Source organism: Labeo rohita, chromosome 8 (genome assembly GCF_022985175.1).
Source record: "Labeo rohita strain BAU-BD-2019 chromosome 8, IGBB_LRoh.1.0, whole genome shotgun sequence".
NCBI classification, from domain to species: Eukaryota; Metazoa; Chordata; class Actinopteri; order Cypriniformes; family Cyprinidae; genus Labeo; species Labeo rohita.
In genome coordinates this window covers 19740471-19768127 of record NC_066876.1, presented here as the reverse complement: position 1 = coordinate 19768127, position 27657 = coordinate 19740471, and the positions used below count along the sequence as shown (strand labels likewise).

The 27657-nt window shown below is 36.3% G+C and overlaps 2 protein-coding genes across 6 annotated transcripts in view; one reads left to right on the top strand and one right to left on the bottom strand.

The window, feature by feature from the left end:
- The first annotated feature begins 115 nt into the window (after positions 1–115).
- Positions 116–6308, top strand: si:dkey-183p4.10 (otolith matrix protein OMM-64). 3 transcript variants are annotated; one of them, XM_051117848.1, is made up of 8 exons: positions 116–280; positions 683–2374; positions 2927–2993; positions 3110–3474; positions 4900–4972; positions 5051–5105; positions 5192–5311; positions 5852–6308. In XM_051117848.1, exons 1-8 carry the CDS (start codon positions 238–240, stop codon positions 5951–5953), a joined length of 2517 nt encoding a protein of 838 aa, XP_050973805.1. In that variant the 5' UTR covers positions 116–237; the 3' UTR covers positions 5954–6308. The 3 variants fall into 3 exon arrangements, with proteins under 3 accessions (XP_050973805.1, XP_050973804.1, XP_050973806.1); XM_051117847.1 differs by having other exon boundaries at positions 3107–3474; positions 5852–6307; XM_051117849.1 differs by having other exon boundaries at positions 126–280; positions 627–2374; positions 3107–3474; positions 5852–6307.
- Positions 6059–27657, bottom strand: part of kcnq2a (potassium voltage-gated channel, KQT-like subfamily, member 2a) — a 36607-nt gene continuing 15008 nt past the window's right edge. Inside the window, exons 7-18 of one of the 3 annotated variants that reach the window (XM_051117844.1) lie at positions 27515–27610; positions 25791–25885; positions 25529–25591; positions 22840–22869; positions 22216–22269; positions 18846–19039; positions 17817–17864; positions 15091–15108; positions 12656–12755; positions 11767–11898; positions 8372–8489; positions 6059–7943 (exon numbers count right to left, since the gene is read on the bottom strand). In XM_051117844.1, coding sequence (XP_050973801.1) covers positions 7227–7943; positions 8372–8489; positions 11767–11898; positions 12656–12755; positions 15091–15108; positions 17817–17864; positions 18846–19039; positions 22216–22269; positions 22840–22869; positions 25529–25591; positions 25791–25885; positions 27515–27610 — 1665 coding nt within the window. In that variant the 3' untranslated portion in view covers positions 6059–7226. The remainder of the gene's footprint in view (positions 7944–8371; positions 8490–11766; positions 11899–12655; positions 12756–15090; positions 15109–17816; positions 17865–18845; positions 19040–22215; positions 22270–22839; positions 22870–25528; positions 25592–25790; positions 25886–27514; positions 27611–27657) is intronic. The other 2 variants (XM_051117845.1, XM_051117846.1) reach the window with 2 other exon arrangements.

Sequence of the window (27657 nt, the reverse complement as noted above, 5' to 3'; positions counted from 1 at the left end):
ATATCCATGTAGCTGTTTTTGTTCACTAACTTAAATTCTATGTTGTTTGTGTTAATGTTCTTGTTGTCATGACCCTATTTGAACAGGAAGCAGCTATGACACGAAGCGGTATGCAACACACACACTCTCATTTTGTCAAGTGGTAAAACATCCAGAGTGTCTGTCATGTCTGAATCAGATTTTGTCTGTATGGGATGAAATTAAATACGTTACACCTCCTGTTCCGTCAAAAACAAGATGGAGCAAAACATGGCTGATTTTCTGAAGGATGCATTCCCAGGTAAGATTTTTAACATTTTTTTTTTAATGAAGCAGGGAAAAGTACTGCTAGTTTGTTAGTTAGTTTGTTAGTTTGTACTAAACCTCGCATATCATATCATATCATCACAAAACGGTGGTATTCCATAATTATTCTGACTGTTAAACTTCTACTTAATTAACTTAATATGCACTAAGAAAAGTAAAAAAGTCAAATACAGCCCAGTGTACCATGTTAATATGAAGGAATTTTCTGTATTGATTTTTCTCAGGTGTTTAACACATATTTTAAACTGCACATTGGGTTGTGTTGTGTAAAGGAAATGTTTGTAAACTTAATGGAAAAGGTACTGTTCATTTTCTGCCAGGACATTATCCTGATGTGTGTATTGCTCCCTTTTTAAAAAAAAAAAAATAAAAACAGAGACAAACTTTGAGCATCTAAGCTTTGAAGAAGAAGCAGCAACAGGGCACAGCGTTAATGTACCTCAAAATGAGCCAGACATGGAGGACGACGACAATCACACAGAATCCAGTGGATCTGACATAGATTTTGAGTGGACGAATAAGGAAGAGGAAACTAAGCACTGTTTTGAGAACAATGGGAACTTCTCTTTAGATGAACAAAAAATGAAGTCAGGATCTACACTCTGTGGTTCATGGGATAACAATGATACAGTCAAAAATAAGACACAAACTCAAAATCAGCAATTAAGCTTACATAAAGAGGATTGCAGAGAGAATGAATCTGAGATGCATGATACGACGAGTAAGGAGCAAGCCGAAGTTCTCAGCGTGCTGGAAATGGTTCTTCCAGAAGGAACTCACTATGGTCTGGAAACATTAACCACAAGGACTCAGGAGTCCTACCAGATGGATGTTAAATCTGAAAATGAAAGCTCAGCTGCAAAAGAGGAAAGAACAGAGTCTGATAGCATTGAGGAACATGTACTTCAGCATGCAGCAGATGATAAACAGCTTGATCGTTTTAGTCCCATACAGTCAACGTTGCAAGATTGGCCAGTTGCATCAGCCAAAGTCCAGGCTGGGGATGAGATGAAAGAGTTTACAGAAGAAGACAATGAGGACCATGAGAGAGATGAAGAAGGTTTAGCTGATTTCCCTTCTGATCTGTCTCAAAGTGACAGTGGGGAGAGCAGTGAAGATCATGAGAGTGGAGAACCCAATCACATGGACACCAAGCTAGATGAGGATGAAGGCCTAGATTGTTCTTATGAGGCGAAGAACTTAGAAGAACCTCTACTGACTTCAAGGGAAGATGATGGTGTTGAAAATGAAGATGAATGTATGGATCCTGCAGACATGCACACTTGTGTCAAGAATGAGGATCTGTGTGTGGAGACAACAACTGGGAAATCTGACGATGACATACCTTTTGAGACAAAGCAGGGCAGTTTTAGAGATGATGAATATCACATTGAGATTCCAAACATTGGGGAAAGTTCTGATTTTGGAATCACTGAGAATTTCCAATCTGGTTCTAAAGATTCCTACATGAATGAGGAACCTGACTATGATAGTGATATCAGCAGTGATGACCAAGAAGATAAACCTGATTTTACTTCCCATACAATTTCAGAAGACAAAAACAAACAAGAGCACACTTTCACAAAAGACTTTGCTACAGACTGGCACAGTATTGAGCGTGAAGTAGTGGATGTGGTGGTCAAAGATAGTCAGAAACCAGAGATGTGTGATGTAGAAGGTTTATCAAGCATTCCAGCATCTGTTGGAGCCGTAACGGAGAGTTCTTCTGGGACTTACTCATCTGAAAGCAGAAGTGTGGTTGAATCACATTCATCAGAGTTTGTTTCATTCAAACCAGACCAGAACAACAAAGAATGCTCAGACGTCTTAGACGCTGGAGAAAATATCAACACTTTGTTACCAGGGATGTTTTGGTCCGTGATGGATGAGGACAACCTGAAGCTGGATGAATATGACTGGGATATTAATGGAGAAAATGTGATCTGTGATGAAGAGGACAATTTCATGGAAGAGCTGGAGAATGATGGAGAGGAGACTGAGAGGGACTGGGAGAAAGAAAAGGCAAGAATTGAAGCATTTAACAGATACTACGAAGAACCTGTTGAAGGTGAGGAAAGCAAGGGTAAATGGTCAATTATGAACCATCTTAAATGGTTAGTTCACCCAAAAATTTAGTCATTAATTGCTCACCCTCAAATCGTTGCAAACCCGTAAGACTTTCGTTCATCTTCAAAACACAAATTAAGATATTTTTGATGAAATCTGAGAGCTTTCTGATCCTCCATAGACAGCAATGCAACTGAAATGTTCCCATACCTTTGTTTTTTTTTTTTAAAATAACTTAATTTGTCGGCGCTGATAGCCTTGTGGGCGCCATTGCGCTCTGGGCGTCCCGTGTTCGAATCCTGACTCGAGGACCTTTCCCGACCCCGCCCCCATCTTTCTCCCACTTCGCTTCCTGTCACGTCTAAAAATAAATCTAAAAAAAACAAAAAAAACAACGTATTTTGTGTTCCGTAATGTGTGTATGTGTAATTAATGACAGAATTTTCATTTTTGGGTGAGCTATCCCATTAACATCCTAATACAAAAACAAAATTATCACATTTTTATTAGGACAATTTTAAAACTTTGGTAAATTCTTTCCGAACAACAACAGGGAGGAGCCACAAAGTGACATTTTGTTTGGAGCCAGAATCCACTCAGTATGAGGAGGATAATGACAGGTAAGACAGATTGACACTTCAAAAGTGAAGTGTTTTGTGTTATGTATATATCTTATACTTTAGTGCAACATACAAGCTCACAAATTTGATTTGCATGTCACATTTCCACACAGCAGCGAAGAGGAACCGAGCACAATAGGTTGCATCAGTGAGTTGCATACTCCAGGGTCCAGTTCAGTCAAACAAGACCAAAGCAACAAAGAAGACAGCCACGAACCCTCAGAAGACTCAGACATCAGAGAACATATCAACACCCTTCTGATGGATGAGGACAACATGAACCTTGATGAATATGACCGTGATTTTATTGAAGATGAAGAGTTCAATAAAATGAACTCAAGTAAGGGGATCTGTGATGATGAAGATGATTTCTTGGAGAGGCTGAAAAATGAAATAGAGAGGGATTTGGAGCAGGAACAAGCAAGAATCGAAGCATCTAACAGATATTATGAAGAGTCTTTTGAGGAGGAGCAAAACAATGGTAATTGCTGAAATTCTCATGTTTCTATAGAAATGACTAGAGTTGCCCTTGACTAAAGATTTTTCTAGTTGACTAGTAGTCATTCATTTTAAGCATTAGTCACGTTTATTAATAAACCATATAATATGCACTCATGCGTATGCATACATCTTGCCGCAGCACACCAGCAGAAGTAATGATTATGAATGTGTCAGGGAAAAACAGTAATGAGGCATTAATATTTTAATAATTTATTGATAAACTAGTGATTTTTTGTTTTTGGCTTAAGAAAGTCGGTGACACTGACTCACCATCTCCACAGTGGTGGATGTTTCACATAGATTACATAATCTGAGAATATTTGATTTCTATTTGAATAGGTTCATTTAAAAGTCAACATTTCACTCTCTATAGATATAATAGTTTTCATGTCTGTAAGAGAAATATACAAGGAATTTCAAAGTTTCGCGCTCATGTTCAGAGACAAAGATGGCAGAAAGTGCATTCTGTTTGCTTTATTTTACAAAAGTGCAACGTTTTGTTGTTATTCTGTGCACACAAATAAACATAGAGTCTTTCGAAAGATGTATTACTTTTATTTGTATGACCAAAAATGACGGAGTATTTTAAGAGAAAGTGACTGCACTGGCGCCTCCATCTGTCATGCTGTGAGTGCACTACTGTTCAGCTTCCACACTCCGCACAGACACTTGAATAGCGCACATTTTTCTAGGTTAACATTAAACTGAACTGCCAGGTAAAGTTGCTACTACATACATATTTTAGATGAAAAGCCATATTTAAGGTTGTTGAATGATAGGTGAGTGTTTAGATATCCTGCCTGATGTACTGTATTACCACATAGACCAGCCGTTAACGATCTGTCCGTCACAGACTGTGTGACTTCGCCACTTCCTGTGGAATTTTTTTTTTTCCGCGACGAAGTGACTAATAAAATTTTGGTTGACCAAGCTTATTCGCGTCGATCGACAGTTAGCTGACTATTAGATGGCAGCCCTATAAATTAAGATTGCCGTTCAATAGTTTGGGGTCAGTACGATTTTTGAAAGAAATTAATACTTTTATTCAGCAAGGCACCATTAAATGATTAATAGAGACAGCATATACATTTACAATACTACAAAAGATTTCAAATTCAAGTAAATGCTGTTCTTTCTTTCCTCCCAAAAAATGTTTCATGATTATCACAAAAATATTAAGCAGTTATTTCAACATTGATGATAACAAGAAATGTTTCTGGACTTGAGTAATGGCTGCTGAAAATACAGTTTTACCATCACAATTTCAATTCCCCTATTTTTAAAAACCCCCAATAATAATTGCAAGCGGGAAAATTTTTTCTGTAGCTCAAATGTTAGAGCATCAAGATCATGTGTTCAGATAAAAATGCCTGCTATATGAATAAATATATATTTCTCTCAACAGTAACAGACAGGACCCACAAAGTTATGTTAAGGTTACGCCAGCAATCTTCTCAAATTGAGGAAGATAATGATAGGTAAGATGGATTTCATTCAGTTTTAAATATCATTTATGTTTTCAGATTTGTAAGTTTGCATTTTATATTGTCCTGCAGCAGTGAACAGGAATCAAACACAGAAGATGACACTGCTAGCGTCCTGAAGACTGAGGTAAGAACATCAAACCATCAAGGATACAACAAAATGATCAAATAATAGTAATCGGTCATTGTCTGACTGCAATCCACACTTTTCAGGACCAAAGTGATTCTGATGAACCAAACGAGAGACGCTTGTACACAGGAAGGTACAAAGTCGCACCAAAGGGGTTACAAAAGACAGACAAGCAGCTGAAGGAACACCCCAAGAGAAATAAGGTAAGTATTAATTGGCTCGAAATTCAAAGAAACAGTTTTGAGGAGTAAATAACAACATGCTCATGGTACACAAAGTTACGTATTAATTGTGTACACATGTCAGTTCTCATGCTGCCATTATTAATGTACAATTCAAGTTACTCTATCAGCCTCAGGCACAAGACCATTAAAATAATGTTCACCCTAAATGAAAATTGTGATTACTCACCTTCATATCATTCCAAACACGTAAGACGTTCATTTTCGGAACACTTACTTAATTATTTTAAGTATTTTACTTAAAATACTTTTTGTGCGCAAAGAAAACAAAAATAAAACTTTATTCAACAATTCTTCTCTTCCGCGTCACCGTTGTCACGCCATAATTTGTGTTCCAAACATGAACGAAGGTCTTACGGGTTTGGAACGACACGAGGGTGAGTAATTAATGACTGAATTTTCATTTTGGGGTTTACTATCCCTTTAAAGTCATAAATAATAAAGCCAATAATTTTACCTAACAGTTCAGACTCTGACCGAACTCTGTTTTGATCTCTCTAGTGTCTTGTCCTGCTGCGGTCAGTGTTAGCGGTGAGTCTAGCGACGGCGGTGGGAGTGTTGTCTTACATGTGGGCCACAGACAGCCTGGACTGGACCTACTGAATTCACATCTCTCTTGGATATTCATCATGATTCAAAACACAAAATAAATATCAAGGCCTCTGCAAGTAAGATGCGAAATCACATAAAACAGGCAAACCAGCAGACTGAGACAAGACCAACTTTATTTCCTTACAGTATGCAACCTAATATTGTAATGTTTGAACAGCGCTTTGAAATACAGCTTTGAAAAATGTTTATGTCTTTTAACATGGCTATCCATGTTTCCTTACTGTATGTAAACCACATCTAGATAGATTAATCTTCCTCTTTTTTTACTGGGAAAAGTGACATTTGCAGATGTACGTTGTACAACCTGTACAAACAAGTGCTTTTAAAATAACTGACCTGAAAAAAACAAACAAAAATAAATATTTCTGATATCTTTTCAATTCCTTTCTCCCTGACTATATTTGACTTCAGCTGAGGTGACTTTCTTTCATTACAATTTCTTTCGAATCTCATTTGTCATCCTATTAGGTTGTCAACAAGCTATATTCCATAAACATGCCATGCAGTTAATGTATTTTTAGGTCTGATTATTATTCAGTGCCTTCTTCACTACAGCATAAAATATGATATTATAGTGCAAGTTACCAATTCTAGAAAATTAAAACCAATTGCATACAATAGCATGGATATTTCTCCTCTGACCATCACCAGGGTTCCTGCAAATATTAATAGTTTCGTGTCTCTCTCCGTAAGTGCTTTGACTTCAAATGTAGCTATAAAAAATTAATTCATCTTTCCATCCTACAGATAAGAAATGTAAGAGGGAAGAAGTACCTGTAAGGCATGCTCAGCTTTCTGCCGTCTTTTTCTTTGGCTGAAATTATTTTCTCCAAAGGAACCTTTCAATTTAAAATGTTCATTAAATGCCTACTACGAACACATGCCCTGATTAACTACTCAATTTCATACCAGTCTCATAATGCATTACAGAAAAAGACAATGTAAATAAATAAATAAATATCTAATGAATCAAAATTACAGTCGTAAGTAAAGTGCATTTGATACTGCATTAGCTGTGGTGACTACGCAAACTAATAAAGAAGAGGTGCCTTTTTGATTTGACTTGAAGATCCATGCCAGTAACTGAATACACACAATCTTTTCTGCTTGTGAACGCACACATCCTTGGCCTCCATCTTTGGGGTCTTTTTTTCTAAATCGCAGTGTTCAGAGTTTGAAAAGAGTTCACTCCAACAAGTTTAAATGGCCACATACACATCCATCAGCTACATCCAGGATATTGGTCCACACAACAAACTCCAATCTATTTCAGACCAGGCCACATCCTGTCACTGAAAGGCCCCTCTCCTGTAAACGAAAGAGGGGATGGCGCTCCAGGCGTATATAAGTCAGAATCTGTATCAGACTCCCCCTCGGCCAGATATGGCTTGAGACGGGTGTGCAGCGCCCCGCCGCCTCCACCAAAAAGCCCCAGACCCACCGTAGGCACGTAATCCTCTTCCCTGGCCTGAGAAATGCTAAAGCCGCTAAAAGAGCGCTCTAGTTCCTCATGGTCCACTGAGGGAATGGAGAGGGACGTGTCGCTCTCGACGGCCGCCTGCTGCTGGACGGGTCTCCTGGACCTACGTGAGCGGCTGCTGTCCCCGTTTTCGTGGAACGGCGGAGGCGGGAGACGGTACAGCGAGGGGTCGTCGGTGCCTATCGGCGAAACTCCTCGGCTGTTGTTCCAGAGAGGCACGCTGAGGGGATGGTCATCCTGCTGATGCCATGAGGTAGAGGGCCGACACTGGCTGTCGGTGGGAGTCCCGTTGGGCCCGGGATGGACAGGGGACAGGCTCTTTTTATTGTCATCTTCATTCTCGTTCTGTACTTTCTCACTCTTATCGTCAGGACTGTGGTAGGGAGGTGCAGGGTAAGGGATTTTGAAGCCCAAGAGGGCTTCTGTCTCAGATCGGGGGATGCCCATATGGGTGGTGTACACGCTGACCAAAAAGTTGAGTTTGAGGTCCATTGCTCCCACCTGCACAAGGACAGACATCAATCAATTTTCTGATAATTTACTCACCCCTATGTGATTGAAGATGTTCATGTCTTTCTTCAGTTGAAAAGAAAATGAAGGCTTTTTAGGCTGCATTCAAACAGCAGTTTGGATCTTCAATCCATTGATGTCCACTGAAGACTGCGATATGGAGAAAAGTTCAGGAATGTTTTCCCTTAAAAACCTTAATTTCTTTTCAACTGAAGAAGAAAAGACATGAATGACATAGATGATAGATGGATGGATAGATGGATGACATGAGGTGAGTAAATTATCAGGTTATTTTTATTCTAGAGTGAACTAATCCTTTAAAAATAAAATATAATAGCATAGATGCTAATAAAGCTTGTAAACTTTTATTTTAAGAGTCTACTGTGAACACCCAATGAAACTGATGCAATGTGCTTCACCTGTTTCTCCATCTTGTTCAGACGTCCCATCATGCTTGGGTCCTCAGCCATCTCCGTGTCGCTTTTGGGCTTGTCCTTTTCTCCTGCTGTGGCTCCCTTTCCCACAATCTGATCCACTCTAGTGATCCAATAGACCATCACTTCGACACATAGTCAATACACGCTCATCCACACTGAGATTCAGTGGTTAACTGTGCACTGTATCTTGTCAAGTTAACAGAAATTAGCTTTATGGAGGAGAACTCGAGCATGCGAATGCAAACATAGGATAGCAGGGTTAAAATAAGTGGGAAAATGACTGAAGCCTGATTTGCTGAAGGTGAGTATATGCGATATTGCATGCTGCATGCAATACTGCAAAGCTGTTAATCAGCATGCATTCATCAGGGACCTGGGACTTCGAAAATCTCTTGCTGGAAAGATGACTCTTTCAAATAAATATGTGCTGCAGTAGTACACTAAGACGAACGCTCACAATACTGCAGTGAAAACACATCTGAGTGACTTTCTTTGCAAAGTTATTGACAGTTTTGGGGGAAAACATTTTTTTTCAGTATGGAAATCTGATTATTCTAGTGAATCATTTATCCTAAAAGGCCTTATCTATGAAGTGTGATTATTTTATTTTATTTTATCCTTAAACAGCCCTTTATGTCTTTTATACAGTTGAGGTCAAAAGTTTACACCCTCCTTAATAAATCTGCAAAACGTTAAGTATTTTACCAAAATAAGAGGGATCAAAAATGTATGTTACTGTTAATTTAGTACTGATCTTAATTAGTTATTTCACATAATGTAAAAGATGTTTAGATATAGTTCACACGAGAAAACAATAGCTGAATTTATAATAATGACCCTGTTTAAAAGTTTACATCCCCTTTAATACTGTATTCTTACCTGAATGATCCACAGCTGTGTTTTTTTGTTTAGAGATAGTTGTTCCCAAGTCCCTTGTTTGTCCTGCTGTTCTTCAGAAAAATCCTTCAGGCCCCACAAATTATTTGTATTTAACATTTGTATGATTTTGAGATTCATCTTTTCCATCTTGAGATCCACACTGACGACAACTGAGGGACTCATATGCAACTATTACAGAAGGTTCAATGGCTCACTGATGCTCCAGAAGGAAACACAATGCATTAAGAGCCAGGGGGTGAAAACTTTTGACCAGAATGGAGATGTGTACATTTTTCTTATTTTGCCTAAATATTATATATTTTTTTATTTAGTACTGCCCAGCTACAGAATAAGTCAAATTTACCCTGATCTTCAACCCCCCCAGCTCTAAATGTGTGGTTTTTCCTTCTGGAGCATCAGTGAGTAAACCTTCTGTAATAGTTGCATATGAGTCTCTCAGTTGTCATCTGTGTAAAAAAAAAAAAAAAGATGGATCTCAAAACCATAGTCATTCTTGGAAAGGGTTCAAATGCACAAAAATGCTGGAAAACCAAAAAATATTTGTGGGTCCTGAAGGATTTTTCTGAAGAACAGCAGGCAGTTTAACTGTTCAGGACAAATAAGGGCCTCATGAACAACTATCACTAACAAAAAAACAGCTGTGGATCATTCAGGTAACAACACAGCATTAAGAATCAAGGGGATGTTAACTTTTGAATGCAGTAATTTTTATACGTTTTTATACAACTATTATTTTCTCTTGTGAACTATATGTAAACATCTTTTATGTGAAATATCTTATTCAGTTCTGTACTAAATAAACAATAACCTGCATTTTGCACGATTCCTCTTATTTTGGTAAAATAATCAACATTTTGCAGATTCTGAAAGGGGGGTGTAAACTTTCGACCTCAACTGTAGTATTGGTCCAAATTGTTAACCTACACTTGGCCTGAAGCAAAACTGAAAATGAAATAAAAATAGATTTTAAATAAATGTATTACTTAAATAAACTTAGTAAAACAATGAAAAAGAAAAGCAAAAATGAAATTGCAAACAAAAAAAATGTAACCGCACATATAAAAATAAAAAGGGATTTCTAAATATTAATAGAAGCTACAATATACAGTTTATAAATAATAAAATAACTAATATTAAACCCTATGGGAATCATTCTAGCTAAATCTGTTCGATTAGGTAGTTTATCTAAATTATTAGTAAAAGAACTTAATCAATCTCTACGCTGCATATTTGGTCTACTTTTTTAATAACAGAATATTTTGTTAAATGCTGTTGTTAATTATTATTTTTTTAATAATAATAATAATAATAATAATAATATAGTTTGGTACTGTCATCTCAAGATCGCAAGATTTTACGGCCTAATAGTAGCTTCCTAACATTGTTTGTCATACTGCATCAATAGCAGTTTTTGACTTCTATAGTAAATAATGTGCGGAAATAAATGAAAAAATAATCCAAAAATGTCACCTGGTTCCATGCCTTATGATGCTTTGTGTGGTACACACTGTTAAACGAAGCTATTCTCTCTTTTTTAAACCCTCGAAAAACATGCACAATTGCATCCGTCCCCCAATAAACAGGCTGCATGGTCACACCATAGTGTGTTGTATTATTGTACAGCAAAACCACTTTTTATTAATAGTCTCATAAATTATCTTTTCAAATGCTTAGTTCTAAAGCAGTTAATTATTTATGGATAATTATATCCATCCAGAATGAAAATCTTCCTCAAGGTGAACTGAGAATAACCAATCAGGAAACAATCTTAGCAGTTAGGAACAAGTTTCCCCTCAGGATTTAAGTCACTGACACTGCAGTTTATACTACAATGCTGTCCAATAATAAACCCATTCAGCCTGGGAACGCCATTTGTGAATGATTACGTACTTCTTGTGACGAGGGGTCGAGGGGGGAGGGGGACCCACAATCAAATCTATCCTGGCAAAATACACAGGGAGAACATGGATACCAAGCATCATCAAGCAACACATGGAAACCACTCCCTGTAACCCAGCGAGGACCGTCGACAAATAAGAAAGAATATATTCCATACATGTCTGTTCTCACCCACTTCCAGGAACAGTGTTTCATATGTACATGTATGACAAAAATGGTTTTCGCTGCTGGAATATATTGGTATATGTGTGGATGTTATTTCACAACATATATGAGGCTTATTTGAGAGAAAAGGAGTGAATCTGAATTCAAATCATTTGGAATGTGACAGAAAATAAAACCACAGTGAATGTGATTTTGATCAAGCAGTGTTGAAAAATCTCATCCTGCTTTAGACTGTTATTTAATCTTTTTGTAATATCAAACAGTGACCACCAGAGGGTGCAGCCCACAGCTACAGCTCCTGACAGATACTGATTGACTACTGAAGCAGGTGGATCCTATCATTGTTAGAAGGTCACCGCAATGGTGAAAACTTTGTGATGTGATGTTTAGTTCTAGACAGACTGAAGTCTTGCCTGGACTGAAGGTTCTTGATGCGTGACAGCATGTCCAGATGGCCTGCTGAATACTGCTCAATCACATCCATCACATCATATGGCCTGAGGCTCTCTTTAAATCTCCTCTTAGACACCAGGAACCGCATAACACTGGGGAAGACCAAAGAGGATTTTAATTAGGGCATAATATGTCTCACAATCACTGCAGAATTAAATAAACATTTCACTGCAGTTAAGCAGTTAAAGGGACATTTCACCCAAAAATCACAATTCTGTCATTAATTACTCCGTCATGACGTCCCAAACCTGTAAGATCCTGTAAGATGAAAACCTGAGAGCTGATTCTGTATAGATGAGTAATTGCAACTGACATGTTCGAGGCCCAGAAAGGTAGTAAGCATTGTTAAAATAGTCCAGTGCACACATATGCGTTGTGGTACTCTAGTGAACACGTGTCGAAGACTGACATGGAAGTAAAGAATGTTAAAAAAAAGTCTTTTTTTGTTTTCTTTGCACACAAAAAGTATTCTTGTAGTTACATAACATTACGGTTGAACCACTAATGTCACATGGACTATTTTAATGATGTCCTTACTACATTTTTGGGCCTTCAAAGTGTCAGTTGCATTGCTGTCTATGCAGGGTCAAAAATCTCTCTGATTTCATCAAAAATATCTTAATTTGTGTTCTGAAGATGAACAAAGGTCTTACGGGTTTGAAACGACACAACATTAATGACTGAATTTACATTTTTGGGTGAACTATCCCTTTACATTTTTTTAATAATTATGAAAAATTGTAAAATAAAATATATGTATACATATTTAATTATTTATCATTTGTGATGTAAAAAACAAAATTAATTATACCCCTAGCCTTCTCTAACTTGGAGATTGGTGCTTCTTACCAGATTGCTCTGATGGTGACCTTGAGTCCAGGAGACAGATCCGGCACAAACTCGCAGGGGAAACCCCTGTCCTCCCCAAAATCTTCTGGAAGACTTGCCTCTACAACACACAAAACCACAGGCTGCTCCCAGTGTAAAGAGTCCTAATGTTAACGAAGAACAGCCCTTTGACAAGATAAAAAATGACAGAAAACATCTGCCATGGCAGACATGCTCGATAAACTGCTAAAGGCACTCCACCTTATACAACAGTTAGTTCCAGTCCTTGAATTCGATTGGCTGAGCGGCGCTCCAAGAGTGATATTTACTGTAGTCTAACAGCACTGTGACTTTTCACTGTTAGTATCACTCTGCTTGTCTGTGTTCCCACCGATCTTGACCAGAGTACCAAGTTATGTGAAGTTACTTGAAATAAAGCCTTTTTACAGAACTGTTGTATAAAATCAATATCACACTTGCAAATGATGTTGTAGTTCTGAATATCAGCATGACTGTAGAAATAAGGCAGTGCACAGCTATGCTGAAATTCTGTACAATAGTTGCTCATGTGATATTGTTAGAGTAAAACCCATCATAAGTTCATCATCATACAGGTTTGAAACGACATAAGGGTGAGTAAATGATGACAATTTAAAGCTTTAGAAGAACTATTCCTTTAAAAGCACATGGAATAAGATTATGTACTTAAAGGGATAGTTCACTCTAAAATGAAAACTCCGTTATTAATTACTCACTCTCATGTCGTTCCAAAACCGTAAGACCTTCGTTCATCTCCAGAACACAAATTAAGATATTTTTGATGAAATCCAAAAGCTTTCTGACCCTGCATAGACAGCAACACAACTAACACGTTCAAGGCCCAGAAAGGTAGTAAGGACATTGTTAAAATAGTCCATGCGACATCAGTGGTTCAACAGTAATGTTATGAAGCTACGAGAATACTTTTTGTGCAAGCAAAAAAAGAAAACAAAAATAAAGATACTTCAACAGTTTTCACAGTTTTAACGAAGATGGTGACTTGCATTTTTTACCCAGCCTTACTTATTTGAATCAGAATATACAGACAATAAACCAAGAGAGACGGATGTTCTACATGTCTGACACAGAACAGAAGAAATTGTTGAATTATTTGTCATTTTTGTTTTCTTTGCGCACAAAAAGCATTCTTAATGACATTATGGTTAAACCACTGAGGTTATATTGACTATTTTATCACTGTCCTTACTTTCTGGGCCTTGAACGTGACAGCTGCATTGCTGTTTAAGCTCTCGGTTTTTATCAAAAATATCTAAATTTGTGTTAGGAAGATGAATGAAGGTCTTACAGGTTTGGAACGATATGAGGGTGAGTAATTAATGGCAGAATTTTTATTTTGGGGTCAAATATCCCTTTATATCACAAAAGCACCCCAAAGTGACTTTCCTTTTATTTATTATACACTTTGGGAAGTAATTGCTAAATGTCAAGTGAGACTTTCTAAATCGAGAATAATTTATTCCACACTTCAGAAGTGCTCAGGGGGAAAAATTAGATGAAAAAGAGTCAAGCACGGTCAAATTTCTGCGGCTGTGAAACTGATATCACTCCTAATCTCACAATCACTTTGTCAGCATTAGTCAGAAGCCTCAGACATGCTTTAATGTTTCAATGTGCATTTGGAGCTGAAACAATAGTGTTACTCATGCATGAAGCACTTACCAGAACCTGCTAGCCTGAGCATTTACCACAATAGCACATGTGAGAGAAACTTTTGTGCACCTAACAAAATCTAAAAAATTCCAACCCCCCTGAAAAACTCTGGTTAACGTGAAGCTAGGACAAAAAAAAGCTTAGGTATTAGTACTACATGTGTCATCCTTATGCCATATGAATGAGGATGTGACAGCCGAAAAAGCAAATCCTATTCCAATGACATAACCAGCTAGTTGAAATGGCACAAAACCGATTTCTGGAAACAAACTCGTTTTCTTCATAAACTGAGAAATTCTGTCATGCAGGTTAGTGCAAAGTACATGATGGAAAGTGTAAGTTGCAACGTGTTTCATTAACACCTTCATGGAACACATTCTGTCATGGGATGAGCATGAGACCGATATCCAGGCTGAGACAAATAAATCACATTTGCTTTGCTCTACTATCGCACTTCACCCTCATATGGGTGACATATTGGGCTAATACAGCTGCTGTAAAAACTATCCAAGCATCAGTGAAGAAATTAATATTTGGTGTGATGCTTCAAGTGAGATGAAACTTTCAGCCAAGCGTTCATGACAGAGAGTGTTGAATGATGGGCAGATCTGTAAAGATATGCTGCAGCTTGGTAATTAAAGAGCTATTTTTAAAACATGCATAGTGTTTCTTTAGCAGACTGGTGTGGAGATTTTTTTGGACTAGTGCTAAAGAGATGCAGCCCCAGACAACATAATTTGTCTTACTGATTAAGCCCTCAATCGCTGCCAAAATGTGAAGAGAAAAAGAGAGAAAATGTGAAAGATAGAGAGAGAAAGAAAGAGAGATGAGAGAGAGATGGTCAAAGATGACAATGACTTCAACCATGCAACTGCATAACACATGGTGTCGTTTATATTAGACTTAATTTACATTATGAGTGGGGGAGATTTGCTTACACCTCATTATAAAGCACTTTCCATGAAAACGATATACTTTAGAATGTTCGATGACTTTTTTACAAAAAGCATTATGTTTTTAAAGGACTTTTAGATATGTTAAACTATCAAGTAACATAATCTAGCATGAAAAGAAGCAAGTTATAAACACCAAATTAAGGCTGTCACGATTCTTAAATTCAATTTGAATACTCTATTTTAAAAAAACCTGCAATTTGCCCGTGTCAAGAGGCACATTCCACACGCATTCCGCAGAATCCATGAAACGCATTTTAGACTGCTTTCCAAGGCTGCATGATATATTAAATCCATTAAAAATCAAAAAGCATAATGCTATTGTGAATTCATGAATGCTACAATTCAATTACATAAATATATGCGCTTTAATTACTGAGGTTACACGGCTCCGTTCACAACAAATGCAGATCCACACTGCTATTATTTCCATGTGTGAAGCATCTCAGACTCTATCTCTGCAAATTATAACATTCATCTGGCAACGCAGCGTTCGCCATTTCATCAGATTTGTAAGGTAAATAATTTTTAAACCTACTCCACCACAGGAGAATACATCATTATCTTTCTCAATATGCTAACTGTTCATCGCGATTTCAAAATAAAAGCTCAAACCCTCACTCTGAGTTTACACATTCTGATGTCCACACATTCAAGAAATTACAGTGGCTGTAGTATTTCTGTCATAAAGAAATGGCCAAATATTAAAGAGTACATTGACATTTGAATTAAATGTTGTTTGGTCAATATTAAGGATTGGGTCATGCAGTAAAGTGTAAAAGCAATCGTCAGGCCATTGGTTGCAAACGTTTGATATAATTCATAATGTACATTAGTTCTATTGTTTATAATACATTGTGTGTTTTCACAGTTTTGTTCAATAAAACCATAGGATTACTTGCTTTTGATATTTTATTTGAACCAATTATTATTGCCTCATTGCTATTATACATGTATTTTAAGTAATTTTAAAGGATACCCTAACGAAAAAAAAAAAAAAAACAGCTAAAACCAGCCTAAGCTGGTTGGCTGGTTTAAGCTTGTCATGGCCAAGCTAAAACCAGCCACTTCCAGCTTAAACCAGCTAAGACCAGACAAAGAGCTTAGGCTGGTTTTAGCTGTTTTTTCACCGGGGTATCGTTATCTTAGGTCTATCTTTATTACTTCCAATATATATATCTGATTACTCGGTTAATCGTCAGAATAATCGTTTGACCAAATTAATCGATTACCAAAATAATCGGTAGTGACAGCTCTACATCAAATGTGTGAAACCCCCCCCAAAAATGGTAATTTTGGCCCACTTGAAAGGTCTTGACTGTAACAATAAAAAATCATACAAAAATGTCCCAATTTTAAAGCAATTTGTATTTAATTTATTATAGTAAGGAACAATTTAAGTTAATATTATAAACTATTAATTAATTTCAAATTATATATTAATAAATATATATTTAATTACCAACAGATATATCTTTGTCTTATTTCTTAAAATTAGGGAACACAAGAAATAACTAATAATAATAGGAAAATAAATAGGATAAATAATTTTTCATGCATTTTTTTTGTTTTGGAAAAAGTGTGGTTTGACTGCATTCAATTAATTAATTAATGTTATTGATATAGAATTTTAATAATAAACATTTTCAACCCTACTGTTTGTTCAAATACTTATTGTGGCATACCTATTATTATTTCTTTTTATATATATATATATTAATTTATAAATGTATTTATTTTAAAAAATATTTACTGCTATTAAATAACAAAAGGCACATCAGAATTTCAAAGTGTCTTTTCTTTTCTTTTCTTTTCTTTTCTTTTCTTTTCTTTTCTTTTCTTTTCTTATGTCTCAATTTTTAGCATCAGGACTGCCAAAATGGCAAACCTTACAGAAACTGAATTGGACTGAATTTTTTTTAAATTAACATTATATTTTTCATAAGAGCGGGCATGGCCATTTGTAAATAAGATGGGTTTGGCTTCCGGTCTCATCCGTATCCAGCTATTTTTAGTTTGTTTTGCTGGATATTGCAAACTGGTGTGTCTTACCATATTATTTTAATGTATTATCTTAATTATGAACACACTGGTTTGTACTGCAAACAGTTTTACCGTTTACTGCACGTTGTTATTCGTTTTGTTATTTCCCTATAGAGGATAATGAACCGGACGTCTCACCCATAAGCTTACTTCTGCGTTGAATAAGGTAAATATATTTGTGTTATACCGTATTCATGGAAAGTCCCAAAATTTGTATGATTTGGGAAATTTATTTCTCCTATTGTTTATGCTGTAATGTCATTGCTACATAACTTATTTATACAAATTCACTCAGCTGAGGTCTGCGATGCTGCTTCTTATTTATCCAACATAATAGCTTGTCATTTCTACCAGGTGGCCTTTGCGAGAGCAGTGATCGCTGCATACAGATTCTGATTAAATATAGTCTACTACTAAGAGAAACTGCTCTGTCATCTCTGTGCTTTTTGGATCATATTTCTGGATCATGGCCTAACCTGGAGAACTCTTCATGGCGAAGTCCTCGTCTTGCAACTCAATCAGCACTTTATTTTTTCCAGTAGAGAGAAATGAGAGAGAAACCGATGAGTGTGCAGGAAGTGAAATACATAAAATGGATCCATTTATATATATATATTGAAGTTGAGCACTGCAGAGTTATGCCAAGAGCATAAAACAGGTGATGAGAGAAACACAAAGGGGCGAATTCACTAAACAACTGTGACACTGTAGCAAGCGGTATTTTAGTGCAAAAAAAAACTACATCTCATTCACTAACCAGCCAAAATCCAGCTTAATTGTCAGTGTTGCCAGGACAAACATGCTAAATCAACAAAATTTGCACAGGAGTTTGCACTGTTGCCTGATTGGCAGTTCCTGTAGTGAATCAGATACAAATGCAGTAGCATGTGCAAATAAACAACACTATCAGCAGATGCAATTCATTCTTAGTGAATTCCCCCCAAAGCATTTTCACCATGGATGAAATATTTTGTGGGGATCAAGCGTCTAAGGGCATATAAACCTCCTCCTACAGTTGCTGCAACTAAAAAGCCACAAATGGTTCGGCATCAACAAGCATCTTCAGACAATAATACAATGTTTCACTGCAATTCTCTCCAGACATGGTTTGAAACATTAAGCCACTTTCATGTGTTTCAGCAAGGGGATTAAACCTATAAAATACTGAACAGTCTTTCTGTTGGACTCTTTCTTTAAATAGAAACATACAACTGCCGTCTTATGAATTCTAATGAATGGACTGTCACTGACACCATCTTTTGTGGTATGATACATTAAGCAATCTAGTGTAGCATCTGGTTCTGTGCCAGGAAATGACAAACTATTCTTTCTTTCTGCTGAAGTCCCACACTGAAGCTTAAAAAAGGAAAAGAAACCTATGCAAAGCAAGCATTGTAACTTAGTATTGGAACCAGCATATATTTTGCACTCCTAATAACAGTGGAAATAGAGTTTGTATCCCTGTATTCCTGTTTGTGTGTGTGTGCATAACAACATTCCCTGACCTTCAGAGTTCTGCCGAGAAGCTCCATCTTTCATTCTGAAAGCGTGTTTTGCTTTGTTCCGCTCTGTGAAGCTCAAACTCTTGGTCACTTTGCTGGGACTCTCTTTGACTCCCTCCTCTGCCTTAGGGGTCTTGGCTTCCTTCCCCCCGGTGCTCTTAGAGGGACTGCCTTTCTCTTTCAAGCTGGCCTTACGACTGCACAGCAGACACAATGAAGCACAAAAGACAAACAAAAAAAGCAAAGGAAACAGACACATCATCCTGAGCCCACACTTATAAGCATTTTTCCAGTGTGGGGACAGAAATAATTCCCGAAACCATCCAGTGCTAAAAAGAAAATACTCAGTAAATTACATTAATGACCACACACAGCAATAAGGTAATTTTGTATATCTAGCTTTCAGTGACATTTGTATTTTAGACATAAATCTCACTTTTTTTGTAAGATTTATGCATTAAACAATAAACAATAAAAATTATGCTAATCAGGTTTAAAAAAAAAAAAAAATCAGGATATATTCTCTGAAAACAACTTTAAGGTCACTGCACACTGAAGTCCGAAATTTTCATATGCGTTTTTTCGTATTCGTTATTCTAAAAATTCGTCACGCACAGAAACCTTGCACACTGAGTCGACGCGTATTAATTCACACAAAAAAATTCACAAAACAATACCCAATGGAATCTTTAAGCAGTGAGGATGACTTTGTTGTTGACTCTCTTCTTAAAAGAGAACATGAAAAGACATATTGGGTCCATGCAATTATAAGATATAGGGAGGAAGGAGAGAATACTTTTTATCCGTACCTCCTTAAGGAGCTGCATGAGTATCCCGGGTGATTCAAAGTTTATTTTAAGTTGTCAGTAAACTCTGATGGTTTGCTAACGTTACTGGCTCTGATCTGTCAAAACACCTCTTAAAATGCTTGCTACGGATGTGAAAAACGCAGAAAATCAAACTCGATTTTTTTAATGACTGACGAAAGTTTCGGAGACAGTGTGTAAACGTGATTGACATAACGTGAGGTCGTATTTATTTTTTAACGTGCGAAAATTTCAGACTCAGTGTGCAATGACCTTTAATGTTAATATATATATACATATATATTTATATATATATATATACATACTTTTTTAAAATATAATTTTATACAGTTTAAGTCAAAAGTTTACATACACCTTGCAGAATCTGCAAAATGTTAATTATTTTAACAAAATAAGAGGGATCATACAAAATGCATGTTACTGTCTCTTTAGTACTGACCTGAATAAGATATTTAATATAAAAGACGTTTACATATAATATGTAGTCTACAAAAGAACATAATTGTTGAATTTATAAAAATGACCCCGTTGAAATGTTTACATACACTTGATTCTTAATACTGTTTTGTAACCTGAATGATCCACAGATTGTTTTTTTTTTTTTCGTTTTGTTTTGTTTTTTAATTAGTGATAGTTGTTAATGAGTCCTTTGTTTGTGATGAACAGTTGAACTGTCCGCTGTTCTTCAGAAAAATCCTTCAGGTCCCACAAATTCTTTGGTTTTTTGACATTTTTGTGTATTTTAACCCTTTCCAACAATGACTGTATAATTTTGACATCCATCTTTCCACACTGAGGACACCTGAGGGACTCATATGCAACTATTACAGAAGGTTTAAACACTCACTGATGCTCCAGAAGGAAAAATGAAGCATTAAGAGCAAGGGGTGAAAACTTTTGAACAGAATGAAAATGTGCACATTTTTCTTATTTTGCTGAAATATCAGATTTTTTTTTTTAGTACTCCCCTTCAGAAGCTACAGATGCTACTTACATGTTTCCCAGAAGACAAAATAAGTTAAATTACCCTAAATTACCCTGCATTCTGTTTCCTTCTGAAGCATCAGTGAGCGCTTGAACCTTCTGTAATAATTGCATATGAACAGCCATTGTTGGAAAGGGTTCAAATACACAACAATGCTGAAAAACCAAAGAATTTGTGGGACTTTTTCTGAAGAACAGTGAGCAGTTTAACTGTTCAGGACAAACAAAGGACTCATGAACAACTATCACTAACAAACACACACACAAAAAAAACACACACACACACACACACACAGCTGTGGATCATCCAGGTAACAACAGTATTAAGAATCAAGAGTATGTAAACTTTTGAACGGGGTCATTTATATAAATGTGAAACATTTTATTCAGGTCAGTACTAAATAAACAACAACATGCATTTTGTATGATCCCTTATATTTTGGTAAAATATTTTGCAGATTCTGCAAGTTGTATGTAAACTTATGACTTCAACTCTATATTTATATAATGCATAATGTATATAACTTTTAAACTAATAAAATCCCCCCCAAATATATATATATATATATATATATATATATATGCAGATGGATTTTATCAAATAAAAATGAATACACAGCTAAATTTACTAGCTTATAAAAATAACAATACAGTTACACATTTACTGAAAACGTAAACATCGCTATAAAAAGTGGTGAAGCCACCAAAAAGAAAACACTGAAATGTAATAAACAATCACATAAGTACTTAAAAAGAATACAGATAAGTCAAAATTTCTAAGATGACTGAAACGTGACCATTAGACACTGTAAGCAATTTCACAACTGTACATTAAAACACATTTTAATTCCTTAGCAAACACTGAATGTATTGTTTCTGCATTCTTTTACTTTAATAAAGATCAGACTTACATGGGCAAAGATATGGATAATGGTGCTTCTCAGTCATGCAATGCAATCCACAACTTCTGGGTGCAACAGCAGACCCACATGCTGCCACAGCGGAAACTTTTGAACAACAAAGCAATGAAAAACATGCATGTTGACGGGCATGCTGAAAAACACACAACTGTTAAACATTTAACACCTTTTAAAAACCAGCCAAATTAATAAATGAAAAAGTGAGAGACCCCAATCAAGCACAAGGCAGCTTGCAGAGGGGGCGGGCGGTCTTGTGGGATTGAGGTAAAAAGCGATGGGGAAGTGCCGCCAGGTGCTAAGTGGGAAAGTTGATCCGCAAGCAAAACTCTCTCACAAAGCTAAACAAATGTCTGCTTCTCTGGTTCGAACAAGACAACATTTTTAGATGCTGGAGAGCAGAACATTTCTCAGCCCACCTGAGCTGACGAGAGATTAAAATACTTCAAGACCGATACGAATATGCACTATGCTGTATGTCTGAAAAAAATGTTGAAATATTTCACTTGAGCTGATGATGGTACACACTGAAGGAATATGTTTAGAAATAGGGGGGAAAATCAAAGTCAGGAAGGAAAGAGAAGATTCAAATGCTGGAGAGAGAGATCTGGGCGTGCAGACGTTAGTATCTGTGTGCAACGGTACCTATTGCTTCTCGGGCAGCACCCACACAGGGTGTCTTTGTGTGAAATCTCACTACTGCAAATGTGGTTGGAGTGGGTCATGAGAGAGAAAAGATTATACAAGCAGTGGTCAAAAATGGTTTAGGCCATGTCCAAGTGTGGGACCTAAAATGAGACGTATTCCCCCTAAAACCCCTCAAAACAGCCAACAGAGTTTGAGCTAGTTGTTGTTACACTGAATGAAATGAACTGAATGAGTCACAGGTTGCACTTGATTTTACAGGATTACAACAGCAGCAGGACTTTTACAGGGCAGAAACCAAAAAACCAAAACAACATTTTTTCTTTAATGAGATGTTTCAGCATTAATATCTTTGAACTGCTTTGATTATACTGTGCCAGTATGATACTGACTCTCCCCGTAAAATACCATTTGAAGATACTGTAGCATAAAGTGCAACTAGATTGTCTCTGAATAACATTTGTAATTTCAAATGACTTTAAACACAGCAATATGGGCTGTTTTCTCATTTGAAGAATGATGATGGTGCTCTGAAACTATGATTATCTATGTGTTTGAATGAGTGTGTGACTGACGTGATTTGGGAATACTCAAGTATTTATGAGAACAATCATGACAACAAACCTTGGAGTGACATCATGCTGGGAGTCCTTCCTTTAGAAAGAGAGAAGAATGTCATGTTGAAAGCAATAAAACATTAGATTAATGAAGCCAACACCACAAACAAACATTTTAAACAAGAACAACGTTCACAAATACAGTGAAAGCCAAAAGCCTGAGAGGACTAGTGCCATTTATTTTTAATTTTTTCCATTCTTTTCTAAAATAGGTTTTTATTATTATATTATCTTGTGTAAAGCATGATGTGATCCAATGAGCACTGGAAGAAAAAACATCTGACCGTGTGTACAAAGAGTCACATGATCAATCATTTTGATTAATGAGCAACAAATAGTGGTGAATCAGAAGAATTTCCTCTGCAACTTTTTGTGTTGCACAAGATTTAAAACATTTGATTATTTACAGTCTCAAATAAAAAATTTAGCTGCAAGCAGGATTTGCAGAGCCAAGCACAAAAGAGGCAGAATGAGGAGCTAAGCATGGCAAGGAGCAACAGACCGACTACAACAATGAGTAATTAAAGCTATTTTAGGACGATATTAGTTGAAATGGCTGAAAAATCATGAACACAACCAATAATAATATCATTTAATGGCTTATCACTTTTGACCAATAGGTGGTGCTGTTTTTAAATTGATGTGTTCTGTGCGAGGTGACAATGACACACACAAAGGTTGGTGTTATTATGTCAAAGCTTTACAGAGATACAGCCTCAGACTCATTTTGGCATCATGCCTCCAATGTGTAGTGGCGCTGTACGAAAACAGTTTTGTCTATCGACACGAAATCCATAATTTTGTGTAAGCACAGTCTGAAGATGATTTGAGTCAAATTAGGTGAAAATCGGACCAACGGTCTAAGAGGAGTTTGAACAAGTAGGTTTTGTACATTAATCAAAATGGCGGAAAGGAAGTTCAGCCAACTATGGTATAATTGGTATGTATGTTGTCGGCATGACCCAAGGAATATTTTGAGACCAATTTTGAGACCAATTCCAATTGCTAATGCAATCAGAAGTTATTAGCATTTTTGGAAATTTCATTATTAATGTTTAAGGAATGGTGTATTACTTCTGACCAAGAGGTGGCACTGTTACCAAATTGATGTGGCGTGGTCAGTGTGAGGTGACAGTGACACATAAAATTTGGTGTCAATATATCAAAGCTTTGCAGGGATACAGCCTTAGATGTCGTTTGGCATCTTTCCAGCAAATTCGTTGATGCGCTAAACGAAAACCGTTTTGTATATCGACACAAAATACATAACTTTTTGGCAGCAAGGCCTGAAGATGATCTGAGTCAAATTTGGTGAAAATTGGACTAACGGTATAGGGGCAGTTCGAAAAAGTATGTTTTCAACATTATTCAAAATGGCGGACAAGATGTTTGGCCAATTTTGCCATAATGGGTATCAATGTTTTTGGCTTGACCCAAGGAATCTATTAAGATCACTTTCATTACAATACACTGTAAAAAACAATTTTTTGAGTCAACTTAAAATAATTTGTAACCTGGCTGCCTTAAAATTTTAAGTTCAGTCAACTCAAAAAAAGTTTATTCAACTTGAAAGGTTAAATTAAAAGAAAAGTGACAACTCAGATATTTGAGATGAATCAACTTAAAATTTTAAGGCAGCTGGGTTACTTACCCATCTGTTAAGTTTAATGTAAGCAGAATGTAAGCTAATGTAAGCAGAAGTTATTAGCATTTTTGTAAATTTCTTTATAACTTTTGTTATATATATATTTCTTATAACTGCCCAAACTTTTTGAGTACTGCCAGGGCATGGTGCCGAGTTTCATAACGATACGTCAATGCGTTCGTAAAATATAGCATTTTTGGACAAAAATTCAATATGACCAACACTCAAAATGGCTGACACAGGAAAATTGGGTATGGTTGGATTTGGCATGATGCACCGAATCTGAAGAGTCCAGTTTTGTGATTTTCGGCCAAACCATTCAGAAGTTATAAGCAAAAATAGCCATTTTTTATATCTCTTGACCACTAGGTGGCACTTTGCCAAAACACTGCAGGTAGCCTGAGGTCACGCTTGTTATTACACATACCAAGTTTGGTCTCAATACGCTCACAACCATTTTTGTGTGCTTTTTGTAGAATTCATTTGCATGTTATACAAGAACGGTTTGACTAATCAACCTGAATTCCATACCTTTTTGCCAGCATGGTCTGAAGATGATCTGAGCCAATTTTTGTGAAAATCAGACAAAACGTCTAGGACAAGTTCGAAACAGTAGATAAAAATCTATGGACTTCAATTGACTCGGCATGACCAAAGGATTCAGAGGAAAAAAGTATTTTCCTTCTGTGCCTTACGATTCAAACGTTATTAGCATAAAATGACTGAAAATTTGGCACACGCTATGGTTAATGTTGAGACTATCCTCTATGAGTGTGCCGAATTTCACAACTTTCCTGTAAGCGGTTCTATGGGTTGCCATAGACTCAAGAGCGGAAGAAATGGAAGAATAATAATAAGAACGCCAACGGATACAATAGGTGCCTACGCACCTGCGGTACTTTGCCCCTAAAAATCTATATTTTCAATGTGGTCTCAGACTTTAGAAACTGACCCCCTGAAATACTGAAATATTAATTGAAATATGCTAATTCAAATTTTATTGACATTGAAATTGTAATATTTAAAATGCTAATTAGTAAAACGACCAGACCTGAAACCAGATTTTCCCTTCAGGCTTCTTAAAATGTCGAGCTGATTTACAGGAGGGATGAGTCTTTATGGAGAGGCAGAACAGAGAAAAAACTTTTAAAATGGTTAACAACAGCATGAGGAAAGTGTTTCTGTTCATTAAAATATGTTAGAAATATTAAAAAACACTATTGACAATTAATATAAACATGAAAACAGCATACTAACAAACAAACAAAGAAACGGGTCATTAAAATATAGTGGTTTACAAGAAGACTGACTACCTGTACATTGGAACTGACACAGTCTGCTCATAAAAGTCCCATGTGGACAGCAGGTCTGTCCGTGAAAGATTTGTGGCATAAAATCTCCAAGCTGCCTGAAGTGGCAGAAAAAAAATCACTGAAATTAACTTCTAAGGTAGAAAATGACTTCCATAGTAATACATTACTGTAAGCAGTAACCACCAACATTTCAACCCATCTAAATCAAAGAAAACCTGATTAGAGTTAAAGTTGAAAGATGATCCTCAATATATCATTATTAAAGGAATAGGTCATCCAAAAATAAAAATTCTGTCATCAGGTTCTCACCCTCATGTCATTCCAAACCCATAACACCTTCATTCATCTTCGGAAGACAAATTAAGATATGTTTAATGAAATCCGAGATTTCAGACCTTTCTGACCCTGCATAGACAGCAATGCAACTGACACGTTCATGGTCCAGAAAGGTAGTAAGGACATCGACAAAATGTGAGAAAGACAAAAAGAATTTTAGTTCCACATGTTCTAATGAGTAATATTGTTTCAAATCAAGAAACAGGTTTATGTTGCCTCATAATATTAATAATAACATTTTTGTCTCTTAGAAATACACATTTGATAGTAGCCTGAGTTAGGATGCAGATGTAGATTTATGTTCGTTATCAAAATCAGTAATATCGGTAAAAAAAATTGTAGCAACCTCATTTTATATGATGAAATTTAATTATTCTGACTGTTTGAGGGTTTTTTTTTTTAATTAATTATTGGTCTTCCATAATATCATACATTTAGATCATGACAATAACAGTTAAAACCACAAATATAACACCTCAATACCATGCTAAGAATGTATTATGGTTTCTTTGAATTTGTATGAAAAACAGTCTATTTATATAGTCATTTACAATAAATACATTTATTATAAATGCATAAACGCTATAGCTTAATCACAAAAATACTGTAAATATATTCCATTACTCCTCCTTCAATATATTTAATACAGGTCTACATTAATAATATAATAAATTCAACACGAATACCTACATTTTTGACACAACACCATAATGCAGTTAGTGCAACTACAGTAAATCTATGGTAAATGACAATTTGTAGGTTAAAAAGCCTTCTGACTGTCTCGTTGTGCACAGTGTTTCTACTGTTTGTCAGCGCTGTATCATCTGGTTATAAACCGAGTTATTTGTATTCTTCGTAAATACATGCGCTTCACACTAGATCCCACAGCACTGTTTAGTAGTTGCATGACCAAGATCAGCGCCGCCGTTTGAACTTTGATCCGTATGGATAAAGGGTCCGTGTGGCACCCTTCAAATGACTAGTGCTCTTTCGTTCCGACTTGGCCGCATAAACATAGTATCGAAAATTTATCGAACTCTTGTTATCGTTCATCGAGGAAATAATTATCGTTGTCAATTTATCGCACAGCCCTAGATATCACAGACTATTTTATCGATGTCCTTACTTGAACGTGTCAGTTGCACTGCAGTCTATGGAAGGTCAGAACACTCTTGGAATTCATCAAAAATATTTTATGAATTCTTCTTATGGGTTTGGAACAACATGAGGGTGAGTAATTAATGACTATTCCATAGCAAGGTCAACATCAACTAAACATGGTATTAGTAGTCTAACTGAAAGATATTAGTAAGCACATTCATAGACACCAGAAAGGTCTACAATGAATACAGAATTCTACTGAATTCCAGTAGAATTATAAGTCTGACCTGGATAAGAGCCGCGGCAGGGTTACGACGCTTCTCAAAATGTTTCTGTCTGTGCTGCTCTTGAACCTTTAAAGCAAATCCTGAGCCCAGGATACCCTACAACAGAGAAAACAGTGCGGAAATACAGCCATGTGTGTAAATGA